At 41.8% G+C, this 21604-nt stretch overlaps 4 protein-coding genes across 6 annotated transcripts; all 4 read left to right on the plus strand.

Annotated features, from left to right (window-relative positions):
* Positions 1-328: 328 nt before the first annotated feature.
* On the plus strand, positions 329-9857 carry RB195_018379 (uncharacterized protein; the record flags this gene model as incomplete). Its single annotated transcript, XM_064185808.1, has 5 exons — positions 329-448; positions 4363-4462; positions 6660-6750; positions 9486-9638; positions 9728-9857. The coding sequence occupies 5 exons, from the start codon at positions 329-331 to the stop codon at positions 9855-9857; spliced, it is 594 nt and encodes a 197-aa protein (XP_064041689.1).
* Positions 9858-10209: 352 nt separating this feature from the next.
* On the plus strand, positions 10210-18725 carry RB195_018380 (uncharacterized protein; the record flags this gene model as incomplete). 3 transcript variants are annotated; one of them, XM_064185809.1, is made up of 7 exons in its annotated part: positions 10210-10257; positions 10335-10427; positions 11577-11706; positions 11781-11846; positions 11908-12034; positions 12470-12674; positions 12923-13150. In XM_064185809.1, 7 exons carry the CDS (start codon positions 10210-10212, stop codon positions 13148-13150), a joined length of 897 nt encoding a protein of 298 aa, XP_064041690.1. The 3 variants fall into 3 exon arrangements, with proteins under 3 accessions (XP_064041690.1, XP_064041691.1, XP_064041694.1); XM_064185811.1 differs by lacking the exons at positions 11577-11706; positions 11781-11846; positions 11908-12034; positions 12470-12674; positions 12923-13150 and adding exons at positions 17036-17184; positions 18542-18725 and having other exon boundaries at positions 10234-10257; XM_064185810.1 differs by lacking the exons at positions 10210-10257; positions 10335-10427; positions 11577-11706; ... (2 more) ...; positions 12470-12674; positions 12923-13150 and adding exons at positions 14496-14662; positions 15761-15842; positions 17036-17184; positions 18542-18725.
* Positions 13365-13649, plus strand: RB195_018381 (uncharacterized protein; the record flags this gene model as incomplete). Its single annotated transcript, XM_064185812.1, has 1 exon — positions 13365-13649. The coding sequence occupies one exon, from the start codon at positions 13365-13367 to the stop codon at positions 13647-13649; it is 285 nt and encodes a 94-aa protein (XP_064041692.1).
* RB195_018382 (uncharacterized protein) lies at positions 13691-14388 on the plus strand (the record flags this gene model as incomplete). Its single annotated transcript, XM_064185813.1, has 3 exons — positions 13691-13821; positions 13875-13961; positions 14016-14388. 3 exons carry the CDS (start codon positions 13691-13693, stop codon positions 14386-14388), a joined length of 591 nt encoding a protein of 196 aa, XP_064041693.1.
* Positions 18726-21604: the final 2879 nt, after the last annotated feature.

A 21604-nucleotide genomic window follows, 5' to 3' on the forward strand; every position in this document is an offset into this window, starting at 1 on the left:
CGACTTCATCGAGGACGCGTTGCGTCGTCATGTTATAGTTGGGTCCAAGACGATATTAAGCGGTGGATCGAGTGGGACCCTAACCGCTAGGCTCCACCGCTCATGCACAGCTTCATGTCGTCTTGACCCGACTACATAATACGCTGACTGTACTCTTCATCTACCGCATGATAACAGTCCTGTGTTGTCACTTTTAAAAAATTCCCCATTTAAAACTAACTTTCAGTGCGCTTTTTTTCCTTGTTTTTTTTAATTATACTTGTAACTTGTAACTATACTGTAATTGTAAGAGTCGGAGCTGGTCTTGAATGTTGCAATTATTTTCAGAATGTTGTTGTATCTCAAATTTGTACCTCTTCGGGCAGTCTTGTGTCGACGCGTGCCTTCTTTTGCATCGGCAAGAACATTTGCGGACAAGATTTCAGACGCATACAATCGATCTGTACAGGTTTTGCTTTGGAAAGTTTCGACATCGAGTCATTGTCAGTTGATTTACTTTGGCTAATTTCGCATATCCATGAAAGTGTACGGTCTTGATCATCTAGATCCGAAAGTGTATACTTCATTGACATTTGCCAGTCACCGCGTCTAATTCAAGAGTCTTCCATGACATGACATAATTGGTCTTCTTTCTTTCAACTTTAACTCGTTTCTGCATTGCCCTACAAGTGGTAGGTTTCAGCGCGTGCAAATGCAGCGTATTTGAATATATTAAAGGCGGTAAACCACGAAATCGGCGATGTTATTTCTCCACGAAAAAATGGAGTTAGGGGATGTAAATGAAGCGTATGGGTGCAATCAAGCTCAATTCCTCAAGCCCAGATATAAGCACCGCAGGTGTCAGCAAATGAGGTCCCACTGGTTTTCCTCTCGCTCACAGTTGCGTCGCAGATATAGTCTGAGTACAAGTCGTGAGTGACCTTTTCCATCGCCCTTTTCGATGCTGTAGTTGTTCCATATAGGGTCCGGAAAGCAGTCATTGTTGTTTTACGATTGGCGAAGTTCCGACGGGCGTAGCGAATACTCTGCCCGCATCTGCATCTCTTCAGCCAACACTTCTGCTTTTCTCTCTGAGGTCTTCCTTTATCGCCTCTCTGCAAACCATTGCGAGCTCGGACGTGAGTTATTGGTTGCCTGCAGCTCGTGCAGCTCCGCGCTGACGTATCAGCTCTAAAGTTTTCGTCTCTTTGTGGTTTTGAAACTCCTCGCTTTCCTTGTACAGTCGTGAAGATGTTCTACAAGCCGTTCATATTCGTCGTCGACGTTGTCCATGACGGTATCTTCCAAAAAGCCGACAAGCGAAGCGAAGAGTTCCTAGTCGATGATGATTCTGGGAGTTCGCTTAGTGAACTTCGCGGCTTTTTTTCCTCTCCTTGTGAACGAAAATCTTCCTCGAAGAAGACGATGGTCCGATCCCGTATAAAACTTTGGTAAAGCAGCGACATCCGTCAGGCAAAACATTTTGCTGACGATGATGTGGTTAATTTCATTATGATACCCTCCACCGGGTGATTCCCACGTCCAGCGTAGAGAGGAGGGCTTCTGGAATTGCGAGTTCTCATGGATGGTCTTAGTCGTCATGATAAACTCGGAGAGCCTATCCTCCTGTTCATTCCATTGTAGGCCGTGGGTCCCGATGTAAAGTTCCTCAGGTGCTCTTCTTGGGCCAACTTTGGCGTTCAAGTAGCCAATTATGACCTTGTAGAAGGCATGATCTTCTCGATAGAACTTCTCCAGGTCCATATAGAAAGCTTCGACTTCTTCTTCCTTGACCATATCTTCTCATCCGCAGACGTCCGATTCGAGTCGTAAGTTGTTCCTAAGAGTCCATGTTCTTTGCCATACTCGAGGACGCCAACTCCACCAACACTTCTACTGTCGCATGTTCCTAAGAACAGTTCTTCTCCAGTTTCATATACGGCGTTGAGAGAGATGCGTCGTCTCGTCTCGGTCAGTCCGATGACGTCGTACTTAATCTTCATGCATCATCAGATCTTCGATCGCCGCTTCCGATGCAAGCGCACCTGCGTTATAAGTACAGGTCGTCATCCTAGCCCTAGTTTCCATATAATCGCTTCCAATTATTGAATTGCCGAAGGTAAGTTTTTCGGAGAGCACAATATTTTACTGGGATAATGATCTGCAATCGTTTGAAGTAAGAATTTCGTGGAATTCACAGTGATTTTTGTGTATTACAACGATTCGTCAACGTCCATCTACGTCCTTAATTCTTTTCACTCCATCTACTTTGCCTTATAATTTATTATAGGTATTATAAGGGTGTCAACTTGTCAAATGCATTGTTATTGTTATTGAGTGTCTCTTTATTTCGGAGTCGTACAATTAAAAGTCATATCTTCGGCAATTGAATAATTAAAAGCGATTATATGGATGTCAATGCAGGGCAGTTCAGAGAAGAAGTGAAATGATTTCAGCAACGAAGGAGAGTAAAGTGGAATGCAATCTCTAAAGGGGAAAGATAAACATCAGTGGAAATGTGTGGACACATGGCAACAACTCGTAAAAGAAACCCAATTTTTAGCTACATAAGGAATGCGTTAATAAAGGATTGTGCCAACCGTGAGTTGAAGAAGTCACGAATCATTAATATTCTTGCCAAAAACAACTCCATGCTAGCACATGTCAAGAAATAAAGACTACTCAAGTGTGAAAGAAGTCACAACATAGAATACATATCCGGGAATAGCTTACCTTAGCTAACAGACAAAGCTAGAATAGGCGATATAGCAGATGTAGCGAAGGTTGAAGTTATCACTTTCACCTGTTTACCTCCTATCGAATAGCTAAGAGTGCCTTTTAACGCTAAAGACCGTCACGCTTGTGAAGGGCCGCTGATTTGGCAGAACTGGCAGGCCGTCGCGGCGCGACCGCTCGCGCAGCCGTTTAAGTGGATTTAGATGGCACTTTTTTCCCATGAAACCCCTTCTGAAGCGCACCCTTGTAGATTCGTCTCATTCGCGAACCAGCTCACGATTATCAATGAGGTTTTTCCAGTAGCATATATTCAAGTAAAATCAATGGATACCCTTCTGCGGAAACTGACGCTTGTACAAAAGCGACGTTATAAGGTGTCTCGTACTGAAGGGAATTCGTATAGTAAGGTAGTTTTCCACGCCGTTTTTCAGAACAATTAGTTGGAATTGAGCGTCAACACGTTCGTACTGGTAATCTACACCCCAAACCCTATATTGCCTGTGAGAGATCCTAATCTCATCCTAATTTCGTGGTATGCTGCTTTTAACGGTGGTCCAGCGATAGAATGCTTGCAAGGCGGTTGCCCCGGTTCGATTGGGAAGGAATCTTCCTACCTATTATCTTAGAAGTCCTAGAAGTTACCTCCGAAAGAGCGAATGTTCCTTGGCAGATGTGAAAATTGTGATTGGTGTATAAAAAAAGACTTCAGTTGTGACATTTCCATTGTTAATATGACGAAAACAAGTCAATATCAGTAATATCGATGATTCCTTGAAGACATTTTCTAGCAGATCCATATACTACAAAAAATCTCGCAGTTTTCGCAAACACTAAGTAAAAGTGGTAGTTTTGTAAGGAATGGGCAGGAAAATTATCAAATCGGTCGTTGTTGTTGGGAGATATCGTCTGCGGATCACGTATATCCGTGATCAGCATTGTCGATTACAGAAATCAGATGGTTACCTTTTTTTCTTGTAGTTCTACATGGTTGACATTCTTCGTATTTGTAATTCCAGTGGAATTTTGTTTTCTTTGGTTTAATCTTTTTTTCGCTAGTGGGAAAAAGTATAGCTTTTACCGACTAAAATTATATAGATACCCTATCATAGAACGAGCTACGAAACTAGTGGAAGGAGATTCTGCCAAGACAGTGCAGTCCTATTCGTGCATTACTGAGAGGAAAAAAACTGAAAGTGGTCATTCACGAAAGATTTAGTGCTCCGAAGAGTTTTTCGGCGCCGTTGTCTTGACGGTGAGTCGTCCCATGGACTAGAAAACAGGCTTTTTTCGCCCGAAGACGTAGCGTATGATGCAAACACAACGTGTTCGACACTGACTGTAGTCGGTGCGAAATGTGTTTAGACAAATACATATGATTTACTTTGCATTGATACATGACAGATAAGAGGAAGTACGTGTCAAGCAGATGAAAGGCTTGCATCGCGGCACACGAGATTACGAGGGTTGGACACGCTCGGTGGCGACTACTCATACATTCTTGATTTAATGAGCCAAATTTGTTATATAGCGCGACTGTTCGTATTATATACCTTGCTATGATTTCATTACATACATTATTCTTTAACTATCATTTTTGTAGAACACTGTTTGTGTAGCATCGCATTTTCGTAACTTCTTCACTTGTAGACAAAAGGGCAAGCGGTAAAGGAAGCACCTACCGGATACATGACGAAGGCAAAATTTGAAGCGCAAATGAAATCACAGAGAGTCCAGAGCTCAGACGCTGGTGAAGATTTGTTATGATTTTATTTCTGTTGCTTCTTGATCTCTTTTTTGGAAAGTGAACGTCGTTGCCATTACAAACATTGGCTGATGAAAATTTGCAAAGTCCAGAAGAAGGCACCCTGAGGTTGCTGTTGAAAAGAGAAACACTTCGGCGGCTTACATTGGAGTAATTGTACAGGTCTTCGAAAAAAATATATCGTTTACGTCTAAAACTCCCTCTATTTTTTTCCGTAATTACGTAATTTTTACGTAATTTTCCTAATTTTCCTAACGTTAAGAATGGGAATTTTAACCTGTTAACTCGCAGCTGCATTTCCAATGGAATTTTGCTGCAATAAATGTGTATTTTTTTTTGTAATTTGCGATTGCAGTGAGATATGATCCAACATGTTCCTTTATGATATCATTTCTCTGAGGTCCTTTACATTTTTTTTTACCATAAACGTGCAATACGCATAGCCACGAATTGTCATATGATCCTTTGAACACTGATTAGAAAATGAGAATCAAGGAGTCGGCAAACGCGCTGAAGTTTTTAGGAGACAGGTTTGAAAGACGCAATTTGTGCTTACAAACGTGCGTGATGGATTAAAAAAAACAATAACATTGATGCAGTTCATTTGCTCGAACGACTCCTGTACGGGCAAATATACGTTCCAAGTCCATATCGGCCATAATCTCTTGATCGACATCAATCTCGTTTGTATTCCACGCTAACATAGCTTCAATTAGCAAGATATTAAGAAACGATGTGTTAATTTGCACGGAAAATATATGACGTTTCTCGTCAACGGTTTCTAATTTTTCGGTGTGTAAGAGAAACACTTTTTTTTTGTTTCTGGTGGGGAAATAGTAATGGATCATATCAACCTCAATCGCCTTTTTCCTAGGATTTCTCCAGACTTTCCAGATAAGGCTGTTTTTTGATGCTGACGGTATCCATCTTGCATCATCAATTCATTTTTTCGCATGACTTAAATATTTTTGTTTGTTGTATCTCTCAGAATTTGCTCGTTTCTCGGACAAAGCTACCATTCAAAGCACTGTTCGCGAAAGCATAATCGAAGAATGATGAGCATTTTGTCGATATATCGATTTCATCTCTTATCTTTTGTCGGCTTTCCTATTTTTTATTCTTCTTTTATTTCCTTCCATGACCAATAAAAATTACAAACGATGATTTTGACGCGTATGCCTATTACGAATATACTAGTCATTTTCCATAGCATGCTGATTTTATCGCATTATTGGTGCATGAGGAGCATCAGTTTTCCTAACTGCCCAACTCTACAAATTTTCACCGCTGTTCTTGTTTGCTCTGATGCGCAACCGGCTGCGCTGGAAGCGATGCGTGATGAGCACAGCGCTTTCCAGTTTCGGCTTTATTGCTTTATTTGTATTTTCTTGGGTAGCGGTTGAGCAGCTCCTTAATGCAGAGATGACACAGCAGATTCTTTAGATCCTTTTGCAACATAGTATTAAAAATGAACAGAATAAGTACTTCCACGCAGTTTGCTCTTACATTTCTGTTAGGCATTTTTATCGATACTACAGTGAAACATTCTGTGGCAGAGAATGTTAGGATTTAGTTACTATCGTTATCAGCAAAATTCACTAAGAAGGAAGAAATTTGCTTTTTCTAATATGCTTTTCGCTTTTATGGCGATTTTTCGAAACTGGAAAGATATGACATTAGTGGATGACCTTGTACTTGTTAGGTGGTGTTAACATCAGTTACAATTCTAATTATTCTTGGAACAAATTCAACTACAGGGAAAAAGAGAGGTGGCCAGTTCACTGAGTTCTTCGCAAATACAAAGTCGCAAGTCAGAAACAGTGCAATCAGGCAGTTTCTCGATTCCAAAGAATTTATGAAATTGATGCTATGTAATGATACACCAGAGAAACAGCTATGAAAGATATCCTTTTGAAAACTACTCTTGTGGCTAAGGCAAGATTGTCTCTTTTACTGACTAATTCCACGACACGAACACTTGAAGACTGTTAGTATTGGAAATATTCCCGTATTGTGCTAAATTAATGTACAAACGGTGCGATAATCTTTGCCATTGTAGCTAACGGCATTTTGAACTAGGCCCTCATTTTTTGGTTTCTTGGTATTTTCTTGGGTATTTGTCTAGTTAAGCACAAAAATGTTAGCTTCTTTCCTGAGTCAGTTTTATAGTTCTTCTTTTCAGATCATGGCGAAATCCCGACAAAGTGGCAGAGGTTCTGTCTCGTCTTAACAAGGTTGTATCAACGTAAGAGTGATATACCGGAATATGTCGCGTATGTATTTCTTCCGTCTACTTGTACATGACAATCGATTAGGGAATGGGCGACGATTATAAAGCTGTGGGTGGGACAGTCGCTTCGATTATGATTCACCATCTATAGATATCTAATGTGGAATCCCCACCGTCATAGCTGATTGCTCTTGTTGATCGTGGCGTAGTGTCTTAGAGTGTTTTCCACTGTGAAAGCGTCACGTTTTGAACATGCATGAAGTCTGAAAGCGTTCCTAAAACGGCGAGAGTACCAATAAAACTGACCGAACCGTTTTAACCCATATAGTAGCCTCATCATATAGTGGGCTCTCACCCTGTTACTTGTTGCCTTTCGGAAACCGTTCTTCCGAGCAGTTTTGCAGGTAAAATAACGTGGCGCACGACTCTGGCTTCATGTGGTAAATTAAACAAATCGCAACTCAAACGGCGCACCAAATAAAAATGTATTGCTACAGCATATGAGGGGTGCTTCTGTATTTTGTTTTCTTTTTCCTTATGATTACATATTATTGTAGTCAGTAGTTTTTCTGGTCGTTTTGGCACTGCTATACTTTTTTCCTTCGGAGTAGCAAAAGTTTGTCACCGGAAGTAGCATGCCGAGCTATTCTCCTTCCTAATCAAAACTGTTTCATGCGAAGGCAGCTTGGATTTTCAAACCAGTCACATCATTACGACAGGTTGCAGGTAAACGCTCACGTAGACTGAGCATACCTCTAATCATGCCTTGCCCAAGCTGGCTCGAAGTTGCTTCCCGATCAAAAATGGAAAAGACCACCTGAACTGAAAGTTTTGGACGTAAGAGGTGAAAGAATATTTGAAGAACCATGGCCTCGACAGATTGGTCAGGCGACCTGCAATGTTTCGTAGAAAATGGGACGGCGGCGGATGGACAGATTTAATGCGAGTTCTAGTGGAAGATCGAAGAGGGTTCAGATATGTTCAAAGATGATTTACTTCGAGGATGAAAATAAGCCACATTATGCCGTTACATCCAAAGCGTTTAAGTCAAGTAAGTAATGATGTCGCACTCAATCTTGTTGATGCCTTAAGTCCCATGTGTTAGCAGGAAGGAGTCTTGACATTTTTGACGTTGATGATTTTTTTTTCTCTAAAAATCCTGCAAGTCCTGCAACATACATTTATCGGCCTTTTCCGTTACCTTAACAAGATTATTGCGGTCTAAGCATTATGAATCTTCGAAACATTGTTCCGGAAAACTTTTCAGCAGCGCAAGGTTACATTTTTTGTTCCTGTAAACTCTATTTGGTTGGCCCTAATCAGGTAAACCAATTCTGGCATGCTCTGCAACTGCATTTTATGCCAAACAGCTGTGAACATAAGTGCGATAGTGAGGAGCCGGACATACCTCAACTAAAGGGGCTCTAGCTCGTGGGGTGCATCTCAAGTAATGAGGATCCCTTCGCAAACGGCGCAGAAGAGAAGAGGTCCCTTTCGCCAACCGTCCAAAAATGAATGAGGTCCTTTCGGCGACAGTCCAAAAATGAGGGGGGTCGGAGCACAGCCTCCGACTATCTCATCATCTAACCTAGCTCCTAGCGCCTTGGAATCATGTAACTATGTTATACATTATATTATACCAGTCTGAATGTTCGGCTAAAGCCGGACTTCAGACTTTCTGTGGTGTTCTCTTCGCTCCCCTTCACTGATCAACGAAATTCAATATTAGTGCCCTTTTCTGTGAAATTAGACTTGCGTACCTCTAACAATCTTTCCTCATCTTTTTTTTATTATTTATAAACAAAGGCGAAATATTTCATAGTTCTCTTTCTAAGCGCGTTATTTCTACTTTTGGAGAATATTCAAACTTCAGCTTCAAACGCTCTTTCACAATATAATGTACACAATAATACACAATATAATGTAGACACAATTTGAAAACATTACTCGAAATATGGGCTTTCCTCCTGCTTCCCCCCCCCCCCCCCCAAGAGTTATCAAAGAATGATGTTTTAGCCTAAAATGACGTGAAGGACATTATCCTACTGATAAAGATAACGTTCTGCGTCAGGTCATGTAAACTCTTCGCTACTATTTAAGCAGCTGAATGCATGCGTGTTTCCACTTTCTGAGGAAGGGAACTTGAGGGAAGCGTGCAAAGAAATAGACGAGCGGAGCAGTCGTAGAGGTGAAACGCAACACTGATAGTAGCCACTTCTATGAAACGGTTGCAACTTCACGTTCACCTCTTGCTACGTGCACATGAAGTTATTGCGCACCAATCCGACGCCGCGGGACCCTTCGCGACCCAGTTTACCGCTCTACGACGCTGTTTGACCCATCCAATCCTATTTTACAGATTTTTACAGACACACACACATACACACACACACACACGTGACAGAATAAGCTCGTCATTATATAACATGATTATTATGCATTACATATTACTACTTATCACAATATTACATCATTATATATTACATTGAGGCGGGTTTGGCGCAATCGGTTAGAGGTCTGTTGTATCCACACGGTCGATGGTTCGAAATCACCTTAGTGCAAACGAAGCCTTTTATTATTCCAGAGTCGATAAATTGGTGCTAAACTTGTCTTGAAGGATAAAAACACTGACTTGATCATCGGCTGGCCCGCGCTAGTCAATGTATAGGCTAAATTCCAAATCCTCAACGATTACGAATTGCAGTAAAACGTTGGAGCCTCTTAAATGGATTGATACGCCAGACTTTATCCTTTATCTTTTTTATGTTGTGTTTGCAGAAGTGGAACAATGAATCGTATGCACGACAGGATGCGAGTAGTTTTCATCACTGTTGGAGTTTGCTGTTTCTTCGTACTCTTTTTTTATGCTGAATCTCAAACGGCCAGTAAAATTGCGCGAGATCGTGATGCGGGTGTCTCCTTGACACATAAGTGAACTTCTTCTTCATGTTATTTTCGTCGATTCCAAATTGTTGTAGAGCTAATGAATAACTATTGAAAATGTTATCATTTCTACTTAGGAATTCGCCACTGTTTCCTAGTTTCGATGGTGGTGGAGGTGATGATGATTCAAGCTCATTTTTCGGTCAGATCGAACAGTTCAATACAACATTCGGTTGTTACAGTATGAGTTATTTCGAAAAATTCTAGAATCTTGTGTTTCTTTTCTTACTATCTTGTTTTATTCTCTTCTTTGTTCTTCCATACATGTAAAAATCCGATTAATCTTACATCCCCCACATAAATAAAAACGATTAGGCACAGAAAAAGTTCTGAGCCTGAGATTTTTCATAGTTCTTCTTTGAAACGAGTATTGCTCCTTTTTACTTTCGTTTGTCTTGTTTTCGCAACCGACCTGCGAATAAAGTTTCTATGTAATATTTCTCCTTTTTTCACGGTTCATTTACCGTATATCGCCTCTTATTTGACTGTGCCTGGGGAAAATATTGTTGCTTCCAATTAGGATTATATTTTAAAGTCGATCACTTTCTTTCGCTCGAATATGGGCATTTTCCGCAAGGTATTCATGAACGCTGCTGGAGTTCGTGAGGTAATATGATTCGTCCCTCAATATGTTCTATGTAGCAAATCTTCCGGGTAGTCCAGTAGCGATTATTTGTGTTTTAGGAGCCCCGAAAAGGTTCTTACGAATGGAAGAAAGAACATCTAACACCTGAACAATTGAGCCGAACTATGAATAACGAAGGGAGATACAGTGGAGTTAGTTTGATTTTCGCTACTCTTCTGCTGATGTTCTGGAATTCCGGCAAATACATGGTGTTTAGCAAAGATTGTGTAGTTTGTAGTTTTATTGCTTGTCTTGGTAGCGATACTCTTTGGTTACCACTAGGACTTCTTATGGGTGGATGATCAACAAGAAGAACGCTAATTGGTATCGTCTCAACTGATTTTCGGACTCCGTCGTCCATCATTACTACAAAGTGTTAGAGTTTGATAATACGATAAATCTTCTTCCCCTGTAAAAGGGAACAATGTTTGGGTGCTCAGCAGGAGTTTGATCCTTGGGGCACCTCGTCTATTCTTCTTGGTCCACCATCAGTGGAGTAAATGACGATCGAACTGTTCTGGCTTCAAATTAAACCTCTCCGCTTAAGTTTTCCGCGATTTTACACAGTAACTACTAAAATTAATATTACTGTTACTAGTAGTATTACTGATTATTAGCTACTAACAATGTTGGAGCCGTAGACATGTTAGCCATGTTGGTCGTGTATATATTGCGCTATTCCCATTGTATGTAATTAAACTAAACTAATTAATCAACTTGTAAACTGTGTTAGGAAGTTCTTGTTCATCTTGTTCACCCTTCAGATGTACGTAGCACTGTTTGGTTTGACTTGTTTTGGTTTTAATTTAGTTGTTGAGTTTTGGGCTCCAATAAACCAACTTCACTGCTCGTACTGCGAACAGTACAACTGGTGATCAGGATCAAGAAGAAAGAGGACTCAGAAGAAGTCTTAAGGAGGTTAAGAAAGAGCAGATACAGATTCAACATGAAGAAGACGCTGTTCACCGCCCTTGCACCCGCTCAGAGAACAGGAAGTCAGCAAGGATCAATACGATCATCTGAGTAAGAACGTGCAAATGTTTGTGTCTGATGAAGAGACAGGTCATAAATGCGCCAATTGGTACAAAAGATACGGTCCTCCCATCAGAGATTGAGCCTTGTCGAACAGCCAGAAGCGCAATTTGATCCTCATGAAGCTGGACGAGGGTGCATATCGCAGGTATGGTAATGACACCTATCGAAACAACCGCACGAGGTCGACTTCGAGATAACAGTCGGGATCTGGAAATGCTGTTTGCGTCCAAGAAGACATTGATTTGACGACGGCACGAGTGTCTCAGAAGAAACTGCCCGCCGTTGAGGACCTGTTATGTCGACTGAAGTACACGGCAACGAAGACGCTACAGTTCGTAACAGAACTTCAAGATCCATTGCTCCGTGAAGTACGTCTCAGAATGCTCCGTCGACTAGGTACGCATGCAGAAAATGCGCCGTTGATGATAGAAGACCTCGTTGCTGAATGTGAGATTTTCACCTCATTGAAGATGGACAACACAGACATGGAAGGAAGTCATGTTGTGCAGAAAAAGATTTTGAAGTGCAGCCGAATGGTAATTAAAGAAGAAGCAAGCCGAGCGGAAATTATCGCAGACTTGAAGTAGCAATACACAGAAGTATTCAAGTGCGGACTTGGCAGATATTTCAAGTTGTTGTTGAAGGACAACGCAGTACCTGTTTTCATGAAGAAGCCACCAGTACCCTGTGTCTCCGCGCCAGATTTGGATGCTGAAATTGACCGGTTGGTAGCTGAAGGAGTGATCTCCACAGTGGAGCATTCAGAGTTGGCCAAGTCTATCGTTGTAGTCAAGAAGAAAAGTTGAGAATTCCGTTTGTCTTCTCGACAAGATTAAGCGATGCGCTGCAGTTGCACCAGCACCCATTTCCAACTGCGGAGGACGTGTTCGGGAAGCAATCATCTGTTCAGCTTCGTGAACAGCTATCCTTTCCACCTGCAGATATGAAGTTGTGCTCCATTCAGCTTCATATCTGCAGGTGGAAGTTGTAGAATAATCGAAGGAAATGCCGACAATTAATACGCACAGAGGACTGTATCGCTACAATCGTCTATCCTTCGGCGTGAAGTCAGCACCTGGCATATTCTAGCAGATCATGGATTCAATGATAAGTGGACTGGAAGGCGTAGCTGCCTATCTGGATGACGTGATAGTCCCAGGCCACAACAGGAGCATCGCCATAACTTGGAAGCGCTATTCGGAAGGATCCACGAATACGGCTTCCGCGTCCGATTGGAAAAGTGTAACTTTTTGATGGCTCAGATCCGTTATCTCGGATACATCATAGATAAGGACGGACGCCATCCTGACCCAGAGAAGATCGAGGTCATCCGCCAGATACCAGTACCGAAGAACGTGGCAGAGGTTCGTCTACCCTTTTTTATTGATTTGCTTGAGCTCTGGCCAAGATTGGTATTGATATTTATTAACAGCTAACGTTTCGGCGTTTTCGCCTTCCTCAGAGCATGGAAAAATCAAAAAGCCTGGAAAAAGCATCCAAACGGTAGGCAAGCACAAACTGCAACACATTGACTACTGCTTACCTCAATAGCTAGACTTGATGACGCAACCGTCTACCTTTTGGCGTGAAGTCAGCACCTGGCACATTCCAGCAGATTACGGATTCGATGATCTGTGCACTGGAAGCTGCTGCGTATCTGGATGACGTGATAGGCCGCACACAAAAGGAACATCGCCGTAACTTGGAAGCGCTATTCGGAAGAATCCCTGAATACGGATTCTGTGTCCGATTGGAGAAGTGCAACTTTTTGATGACCAGAGAAGATGAGGTCAAGATGCCAGTAAGATTGTGGCAGAGGGTTGCTCATTCCTTGATATGATCAACTACTAAGGAACGTTTGTCGCGGAAATGGGACAGTTGTGCCCACCGCTGGATGCTTTGTTGAAGAGGAACGTTCCGTTCAAGTGGTGTGAAGCAGCCTTCTATCACGCCAAGGAAAAGCTCACTTCAGTCCCGCTTCTGATCCCAGTCTGAATATAATTGTCGCGGCCGATGCATCAGGCCATAGAATTGGAGCAGTGATTCTGCACAGGATGCTGAATGGGACCGAGAAGGCAATGTGTCACGCAAGCGGAAGCCTCACCGCTGCAGCAAAGAACTGCGGTCAAATCGAGAAAGAAGGACTCGCTCTGATATTCGCTGTTCGGAAGTTGCACCGTTACATTATGCGTCGATTCAAGCTCCGCATGGATCACAAGCCTTTGCTACACATATTTGGACCAAAGAAAATGGTCCCCGTATTCTCGGCGAATCGACTACAACGATGGAAGTTGATACTTCTCGGATATGACTTTGATCTCGAAGGCGACGGAGTTTAGTCAGAATTGAACGGGACATTCTTACCGCTCAGAGTGCTGCTATGAAAGCACTGCCCGTTACCAGGAAAGCTATTGAAGAAGAGTCCAGGAAGGATGAAAATGTATTGCAGGTCATATGGATGCTGCATACAGAAACATGGCCAAGTAAGCCTATCAAATCAACAACTGGAAGGTTCTGACTCACGCACTGTGAGTGCAGAACGAATGCCTGTATTTTGGCCACAGAATCGTCGTGCCAACCTCACTTCAAGAAGTAGTATTGAAACAACTGCATGAAGGACATCCAGGAATGGCGAGAATGAATATGCTCGCGTGAGGATATGTGTACTGGACGAACATTAACAGACATCGAAGAAGCTGCTACAGCTGTCAGGAAGCTGCGAAGGCGCCAAAGTATACAGTTGTCAATTTTTGGATCACTGAGAAGAAACCTTGGGATAAAATTCATATCGACTATGCGAAACTACTGAATGGTAGAATATACCCTGGTTGTCGATGCGTGTTAGAAGTGCCCAGAAGTCTTCGAGATGTCGTCGTCGTCTACAACTGTAACGTTGAGAGAACTCAAATTGTTGTTCGCACCATTCCCAGGGTAATCGTGTCAGACAACGGGATGCAGTTTACAGCGAAGAAGTTCCTGGAATTCTACGACAGGCAGGGAATCGAGCACATTCGTTCGCCACCTTTCCATCCTCAGTCAAATGATCGAGTAGAACGCTTTGTGAACGTCTTGAAATGAACCATTCAAGAAATCAAGGAGGAAGGATCAAGGAGAAATTTGCAGAATTTTTGCAGCGCTATCGACGAACACCACGTGCGTCAACGCTAGGGCAACTTTCTCGGAGGATGGCACCATGCTATGACAAGGACGATAGGATCGAGCACCAACCACCCGCCTACAACGACTCGAACGGCTCGACAATTCCGTCGATTGCAAGTCGATCCGAAGATGAAGACATACGCGATTTGTTCATCTCAAGGGAAGGTATTAGAGCCGTAGACATGTTAACCATGTTAGTCGTGTATATATTGCGCTATTACCATTGTGTGTAATTTTACTGTGTTGAGAGGTTCTTCTTCATCTTGTTCAGCCGCGAAATGTACGTAGCACTGTTTGGTGACTTGTTTTGAATTTGGTTTAGTTGTCTTGTTTTGCGGTCCAATAAGTTAACTTCATTGCTTGTACTGCGGATGCAGCAGACATGATGAGGAATTCTTCGCCTTTGTATAACCTTAATCGCTTTGAAGAGCCGACCTATCGGTTTAACCGTGGGTTTTAGATCAGTAGGTCATAAACTCGAATTGTTTCTTCCTTTTCCAAAATGGGAGCCACTTGTTAAAAGAAAGGATATCTGCATGTATTTGGCCGTTATATCAATCTACGCTATTTGCAGGTAACACTACAATTCCTTTTTGCTTTTCCTCTACTCTGAAGAGCTTTAACTAGTGCAAGAATTCTTATTAGATTTATTGGGGGGGGGGGGGGGGGGGGGGGGGGGGTCGGTATTACGGTTGTGAGTTCTGCCACAAACATTGTCTTCTTGGGATAAATGGTAGTGGTGTTGCTACCTTTCCCATTCATACTATACCAGGGCGAGCTGCCGGCTTTGCTGTTCTTAACTCGGTAACACTGTTGTTTTAAACACAGATTCTAATAGGAAAAGTAAATATGGTAAAAAAGTGGTAAAATATCTAGTCAAGAAAGAGTGTTCTTAAGTTGGAGATTATCGTAGAACTTTATAAATTACCTTAGAAAATACGTCACTTAATCGGCATATGTAAAGAATGTAATGGGTGTATAAAAAAAACAGCTGTTCTTGTCCTGTTTTTACCGTCCTTATAATTCTTCCTTTCATTTCCAATTCTTTGTGATACAAATGTACCACGACTTCCTCGTCCTGTTTCACTCCTCATCACCGTTCACTACAGAGGTGAATGTGTGGCTCTCTCCCCTCAGTCAAATGTAGCCTCAAATTTTATCATGCAAACTCGAGATCATTTATCACTCAAGCTCGAGATTTCCCCAGTGCGATACATTGAGCAATCCTATGGACGTTAATAGGCCTTTAATAGACTTCTGCAACTGTTCGATTTCTGATCTCTGAGTGTAGGTGGCAATGGGTGCGTGTAAAGAGGGTCCCGGCGGAATTTCCAGCATGCCCCGGTCATGTCTCGTCAGGGCAATTAGCGATGGTGCGTGTCCTAAAGAGATTCACTTTCGTTGGCACCTAAATAATTGACTCTGCTTACTTACCGCTAATCACCGCTGCGTCACCGGCTAGGATATAATTCACTATGTGTTGAATTGTTCTGGAGAATCAGACACATTCACTGCAATTTTATAACGTGAGGTGATCTCAATTTAGTAATCGTACCAGAAGCAAGAGAAATCCTCACGTGAATTTTGAGATAAGGATGTATAGCTAATAGCTTCAAATTACGTGCATAAAAATTTTCGTTAATTCCAGCTCTCAAAAGTAACTCAAAAGAAGAGAATTAACGTTATCCTGTAACTCCCAAGCTTTTTTGTAGCCTAACTTATTTCTGGACAGAGGGACCTTCTGTATCTCTGACTTCCGGGAACTTACAGGAAGAAAAAGAGTTCAAATTTGGTAAGATTTCTAGACTTTCTGAAGGTGATATAAAGACAAACTCACTTTCTTTATTTCTTTATTTCCTTTCTTTATTTGAACACCATGCAAAATCCCATGTACTTCTATCTAACGCTATTATTCTTTGACTTATTCGGTCATTTCGACAGCTTGCATCACTCTTCTTTACATATTTCCTTGTAACTGCGCAGTTTTCTGCGTCTCTGTGGTAGGAAGGACATCTATGGCGGTTGTCTGCGTCTTCATGAACGACTGGAGCGTGACCTCGTCGAGATATGTTCGCGTATCCGCCGGCATATCCACTGGGCACATTATGTCTCGGAGGCATTCGCGGAGAATCCGCCGGAACCCTCTTTACCGTTCCCCGGTGGCAATTCGCATCGGACGGAGAATTTTACGCTTTATATAATGGAAGTTCATAAGATTCGGAGAGGGTTAGCAATTTCTGGCTTAAAAATTCGCTTATTGATACTACCTGATATATCTGATGCTTCTAATTCATGATGGATATATCATTTCCATCATTAATTCAGAAGCAAGAAATAGCATAACAATCTGCATATTTTTTTACGTTGCTTTAATGCTGGGGGAAAATTACACCTGATTCGTCACATTGCATAAGGAGCTCACAGCTTAAAAATTTCTGTTGTAATTTCTCTTGCTTTCTAATCTTGATCGACTGTAATCTTTACAGGAACAATTCGGAAAAACTGCTCTTACGTCGACTACTTTCTTTGTGCAGATTCAGTATTCTTTTTGCTTTTCTAATTTCAGATACCAGCTATTCCTACCGATATCGGATTCAGTAGCGGAAAAGACACTGGTGGCAAAAAGAAGAGTGGAGTAGTGTCACAGGCAACAAGCAATCCAGTTGTTATTATAGGCATGGGTCTTACTACTCTGGCTCTGCTTGGAATGTTCAGGTTGGATTTTGTTATGTAGAATGGTACCTTTTTTCTATACTATTCGCTAAGTAATAATATCATTTGCTTGTTTTATATCCATCTATCTCAATCTTTTTTCTTTTGTATTTTTTTCTCGAAGAACTAAACTCATTCTAAGTCACAGCCATGGAGAAACATAAAGCGCATATTCAAATGTGGCGGTAACAAGGTCAGCAGCGAAACTATTAGCTTTCGCTTTGATGGGGCAGCGGTGAAGAGGCTTTCGTCGACTTTTCCCTGAACAGTTCGGAGACGTTACGTATTCGATGCTGTGTCCGGTGGATACAGCAAAATCTTAGCTTGTTTTTGTATGCTCCACGAACGACCTCGCAGTATCGAAGCAAAAACTTCAGCCGTTTTTGAGAAGGTTCATGTTTTAACAACTAGCCGGCTACTAGTCTTTACCACATTATTTTCTTCAAACACCGCTCACTACATATGAAGTACTTTGTCCACGACCACTGGATTTCATTAAGCTTTAAAAGATGTGAATGAAAAATCAATAAAGGTATCTTTGAAAGATACCGATAGAATCGATAATTTCGGGCAGAGCGATCATTGTTCTGAGCGGTCGTCTGAACTACATAGATTATATTGTTATGTTTTTGTCTGAGAGTGTGTTTTACTTCATAGTTATGTAGTTTAGTTTCGCTCTTTAGTTAAGAAATTCTTGGCTAAGCAATAAATTGCGAACTATTTGAATGTAAAGATTGCGTCGACGAAAGTACTTGCATGAGACTGATTCACCTTTTATATTTTTTATATTGTTTATTTCGAAGTAATTGCTAGGAATTGAATAGACCAGTAAAATTACAGGAAAAAGGTTCTATGCTGATGACTGCCTATGTAAAGTTTGTATTTACTCACCGCAGATGAATAATATGAATGATGAATAGTTACTTTGTCCTCTACCAATACCTTTCCAAGAGGCTCGGCTAACAAGTATAAAGATGACCTTTATTCTTCTTATTAATATTATTCTTCTTTGCTGTTCAAAGTGCTGGTACTTTTGTAGTCCTGGGCAGTGAATAACTTTGGGTGCCTCACTAAATAGTTTCGTTTCTAATAATTTGGTACACTATTGCGCTCTCTTGCTCATTTCTTTCGATTGATAATGGTTCTCCTGCAATATGTAAGTAATTATTGAAGATTCGTCTACAATGAAAACATCAAGGCTGAATCGCCAATGCCACTGTTCTAAGAAACAGGTTACTTGCTTGCGAAATAGATGGAGTTTTGAAGTTTGGTGCTTTTTAGATCTGTCCACTTCTGATTCTTTTTTTAGTGTGCTTGACAGTATTTGTTTAAGATACTGAACTTTCGATCTTCTTTTCAGGTCCTCTTTTGTTGGTGACAAACTCGGAGCGCAGAAGTACATGCAATATCGAATCATGGCGCAATTCTTTACTGTGACCGCTCTAGTTGCCGGAGTTACCTTCTTCGGAGCCACCTACGAAGATGAAGATGTCAAAGCGAGGGAAAACGTCCCTTCACCAACGGCAATGCTGCACAAACATTGATTAGGAAAGCTCCACAATAACTCGCTAATGTTTCCTAACAGCGTTTGCATACTTCCCGTAGACGTGAGCTTATCAAAATGTACGCAGTTATATCAGCTGTTACCTTCTTTATCGAGACGGAAGAAGATGGCAGTTCTTTTTTTTCTTAGAAATTAGATCAGTTGCCAGCTGTCTGTTCGCTCCATGTGACGAGCAGACCTTCTTGTACAACATAATCTGAATTTAGTAGTCTGGATTAGAAGACTCTTTGTGCTTCTTACAATCTATAATATTTTTAAAAGTTTTATTTTTCTGTCATGCTTGAACGACGCAATGTTCCAGATTAGTTGGGTATTTTGTGTAAGTTGCATGTAGTTTTGGACTTTGCTTGGAACCAATTCATTGGTATTTCTCTAATAAATTATGTTTGTCCCGATGCAAGCTTAGCAATCATAAGCTTTGTTTTACAATAGTATATATATATATCATTACGAGAAAGAACCTATTTCAAATTATTTGTGCGAAACTTTCAGTTCGAAAGCATTATAATACAATCTGTATAGTGATATTGATACTGTACTGTGCTTTAACTATACAGTTACTTCATCACCGTTCATGCGCTCTCGACCTGAACAGTGTCGAGGAGAGGAGTGTGTGTCAAGCGTAGAAGATGGATGCTTGAGGTGCATATGCTGATATTGATAAGATGTGGAGTTACCTATTTGTCGAAGTCTTCGTTGCCTAGTTCAGATGAAACATGCTAAAAGCGAATATGTTAACGACTTACACTCCATTTTTCCCAAAGGTGCTAATAACACCACCGGACTGATATGTCTTGCGTATTTTCATGCTGAAATGTCGTTCTACACACAGTTACATTTCGGTCAAAATTCCACCAATTCGTTCCGACGAACCCACATATCTGCATCGAGCTGGAGGAGAGCCACCAACTGAAATGCTATAAGCACTCACAGTAACCTGAAAGGGTTTTGAGAACCATGTAATTCCGAAACCAACCGTCTACGTCGTACCCCATAAATCAAGTCATTCTGACAAGGCTGCAGCCCGCACGCTTTCTCTGCTGCCGTATGCGTACGGCTACTCATGTGCTGCGCTAGTTTCGTTACCAAAGGTTGGGCAAAACGACGCCATAGAGCTAGCGCTTGGGATCGAGGAAGCCATCCCGAACTACGCGATGAGTGGTGTTAGCAAGATCCTCTTTCGGTGCTAGCGGCTGCGCTGCACCGTACGTTCCGAGTGCAGCCGCCACACCTGCATTAGTAATTAGGTCATTTTGACCGGACTATGATAGCGTAGAACGAACAGATAGCCCTAACTTCATCGCAAAGAAACGCTTGCACGAGGCATGCGAACTCAGAAGGGAAAGCCGGCAACTGCAAGAGACTCTCATCTTGAGAGCGGATTGAGGACCAAACAAAATCATATGTTTTCTATGCTGGCAAAATCTGTGTTCAAATAACAGTATTGTCAAGAACAACCTGGTGGCAACGTTCTTTGGATTAGAATCGTAGGTGATCCAGAAAACATATGTGATTGTATTCGCTCAAAGGACAAGTCGAGGCTGCAGTAGAAATTGAGTAGACCACCTGATCATTAACGAAGTCGGAGACCGCAGTAAGTAACAAGTACTAACCACACTACCCTACACCAAAACTCGAACGTGGCAGATGCACCCTTCCAACCTCGTGTTTCACTCATAGGCTATGTTTGTTTTTCTAAGAATGCACTATCAGTTCTAGACTCAGGCTTCAGTTTCACTACATCTCATTCGATACGCCCCGTGCTAACGCGCAGGACTGTAGGCAGTCTACAGTTGGTCCATGAACGTCTGCGATTGGGAGCTTAAGAGGAACAACAAGGCAGAAGCAGGGCAGAGGACAGAGAAATTCCATAGTTACAGTTTTTTCCTTCCATTACTTTCCCTGCCCTATTGTTCAAGTTGCAGGAGGCAAATTCGGTGGTAGATACTAAGTTCAGTTTATTTACTACGTCCGTTTTTTTTCGATTCTCTCCCGATACTCACCGAAACACGTTTTTGGAAATATAAGACCCACGCAACGAAAGGTTTGTGCAAGCTACGTGACATTTGCTCTGAGGGTAAGATCAAGATGTCTGTTAGTGGAAAGGGAGGAAAATTTGTTGCTATATCACGTAAACTGGACATGGCTATAACAAAACCACCTCAGGAACGGCAGTTTATACCACCTTTCCCATGGGTTTAGCAGACAATATCGACGTCTGAATAGGATAAGAACGGATACTGCAAAAGCACCCCTACAAAGTAAGCGCGCCTCAATCGCTGCGGCATCGAATCCTTCGATGTCATTTCACTTGACAACAACGTTTCCACTGATGCTGCTCCAAGTACCATCAGGGCTTTTCCTTGCGCATTAGAGTTCTCTTAACAAGTAAGGGTTCGCGGCAGCAAATCATGACGCTGCTAAGTGAATGTCTGAGATGTTCCGTATTTTGCTGCTCTGGGCAGTACAATAGGGAGACTAGAGGCATGGCGACGGGACAAAGACTTGTTCCCACATTAACCCTACTGTGACGTATATGTCTTCTGTTCAGCCGATGTATAGATGATTGTTGCATTATATGTCCAACGCAAGCCGAAACGCACATATGCTTCGACCTCTTAAATCAGCAATACCAACACATGAAGCTCACAAGGGAAAAACTTGAGGACAACCGACTATCGCTTCTCAATGTACAGGTTCATTCCTACAGGGGCCTTTGGAAGAGGAAGTGGTGCCGAAAACTGAGTTGCAGGAACTTTTCTAATTCATTACCATTCGGCGTACCCTGGAAAACGAGAAAATCAGTCACTGAAGCTATGTTTAAGACAGCTGCAGCGGTTTTATTTCGGATGATATGAG

The sequence above is a fragment of the Necator americanus genome, chromosome II (assembly GCF_031761385.1).
Source record: "Necator americanus strain Aroian chromosome II, whole genome shotgun sequence".
NCBI lineage: Eukaryota > Metazoa > Nematoda > Chromadorea > Rhabditida > Ancylostomatidae > Necator > Necator americanus.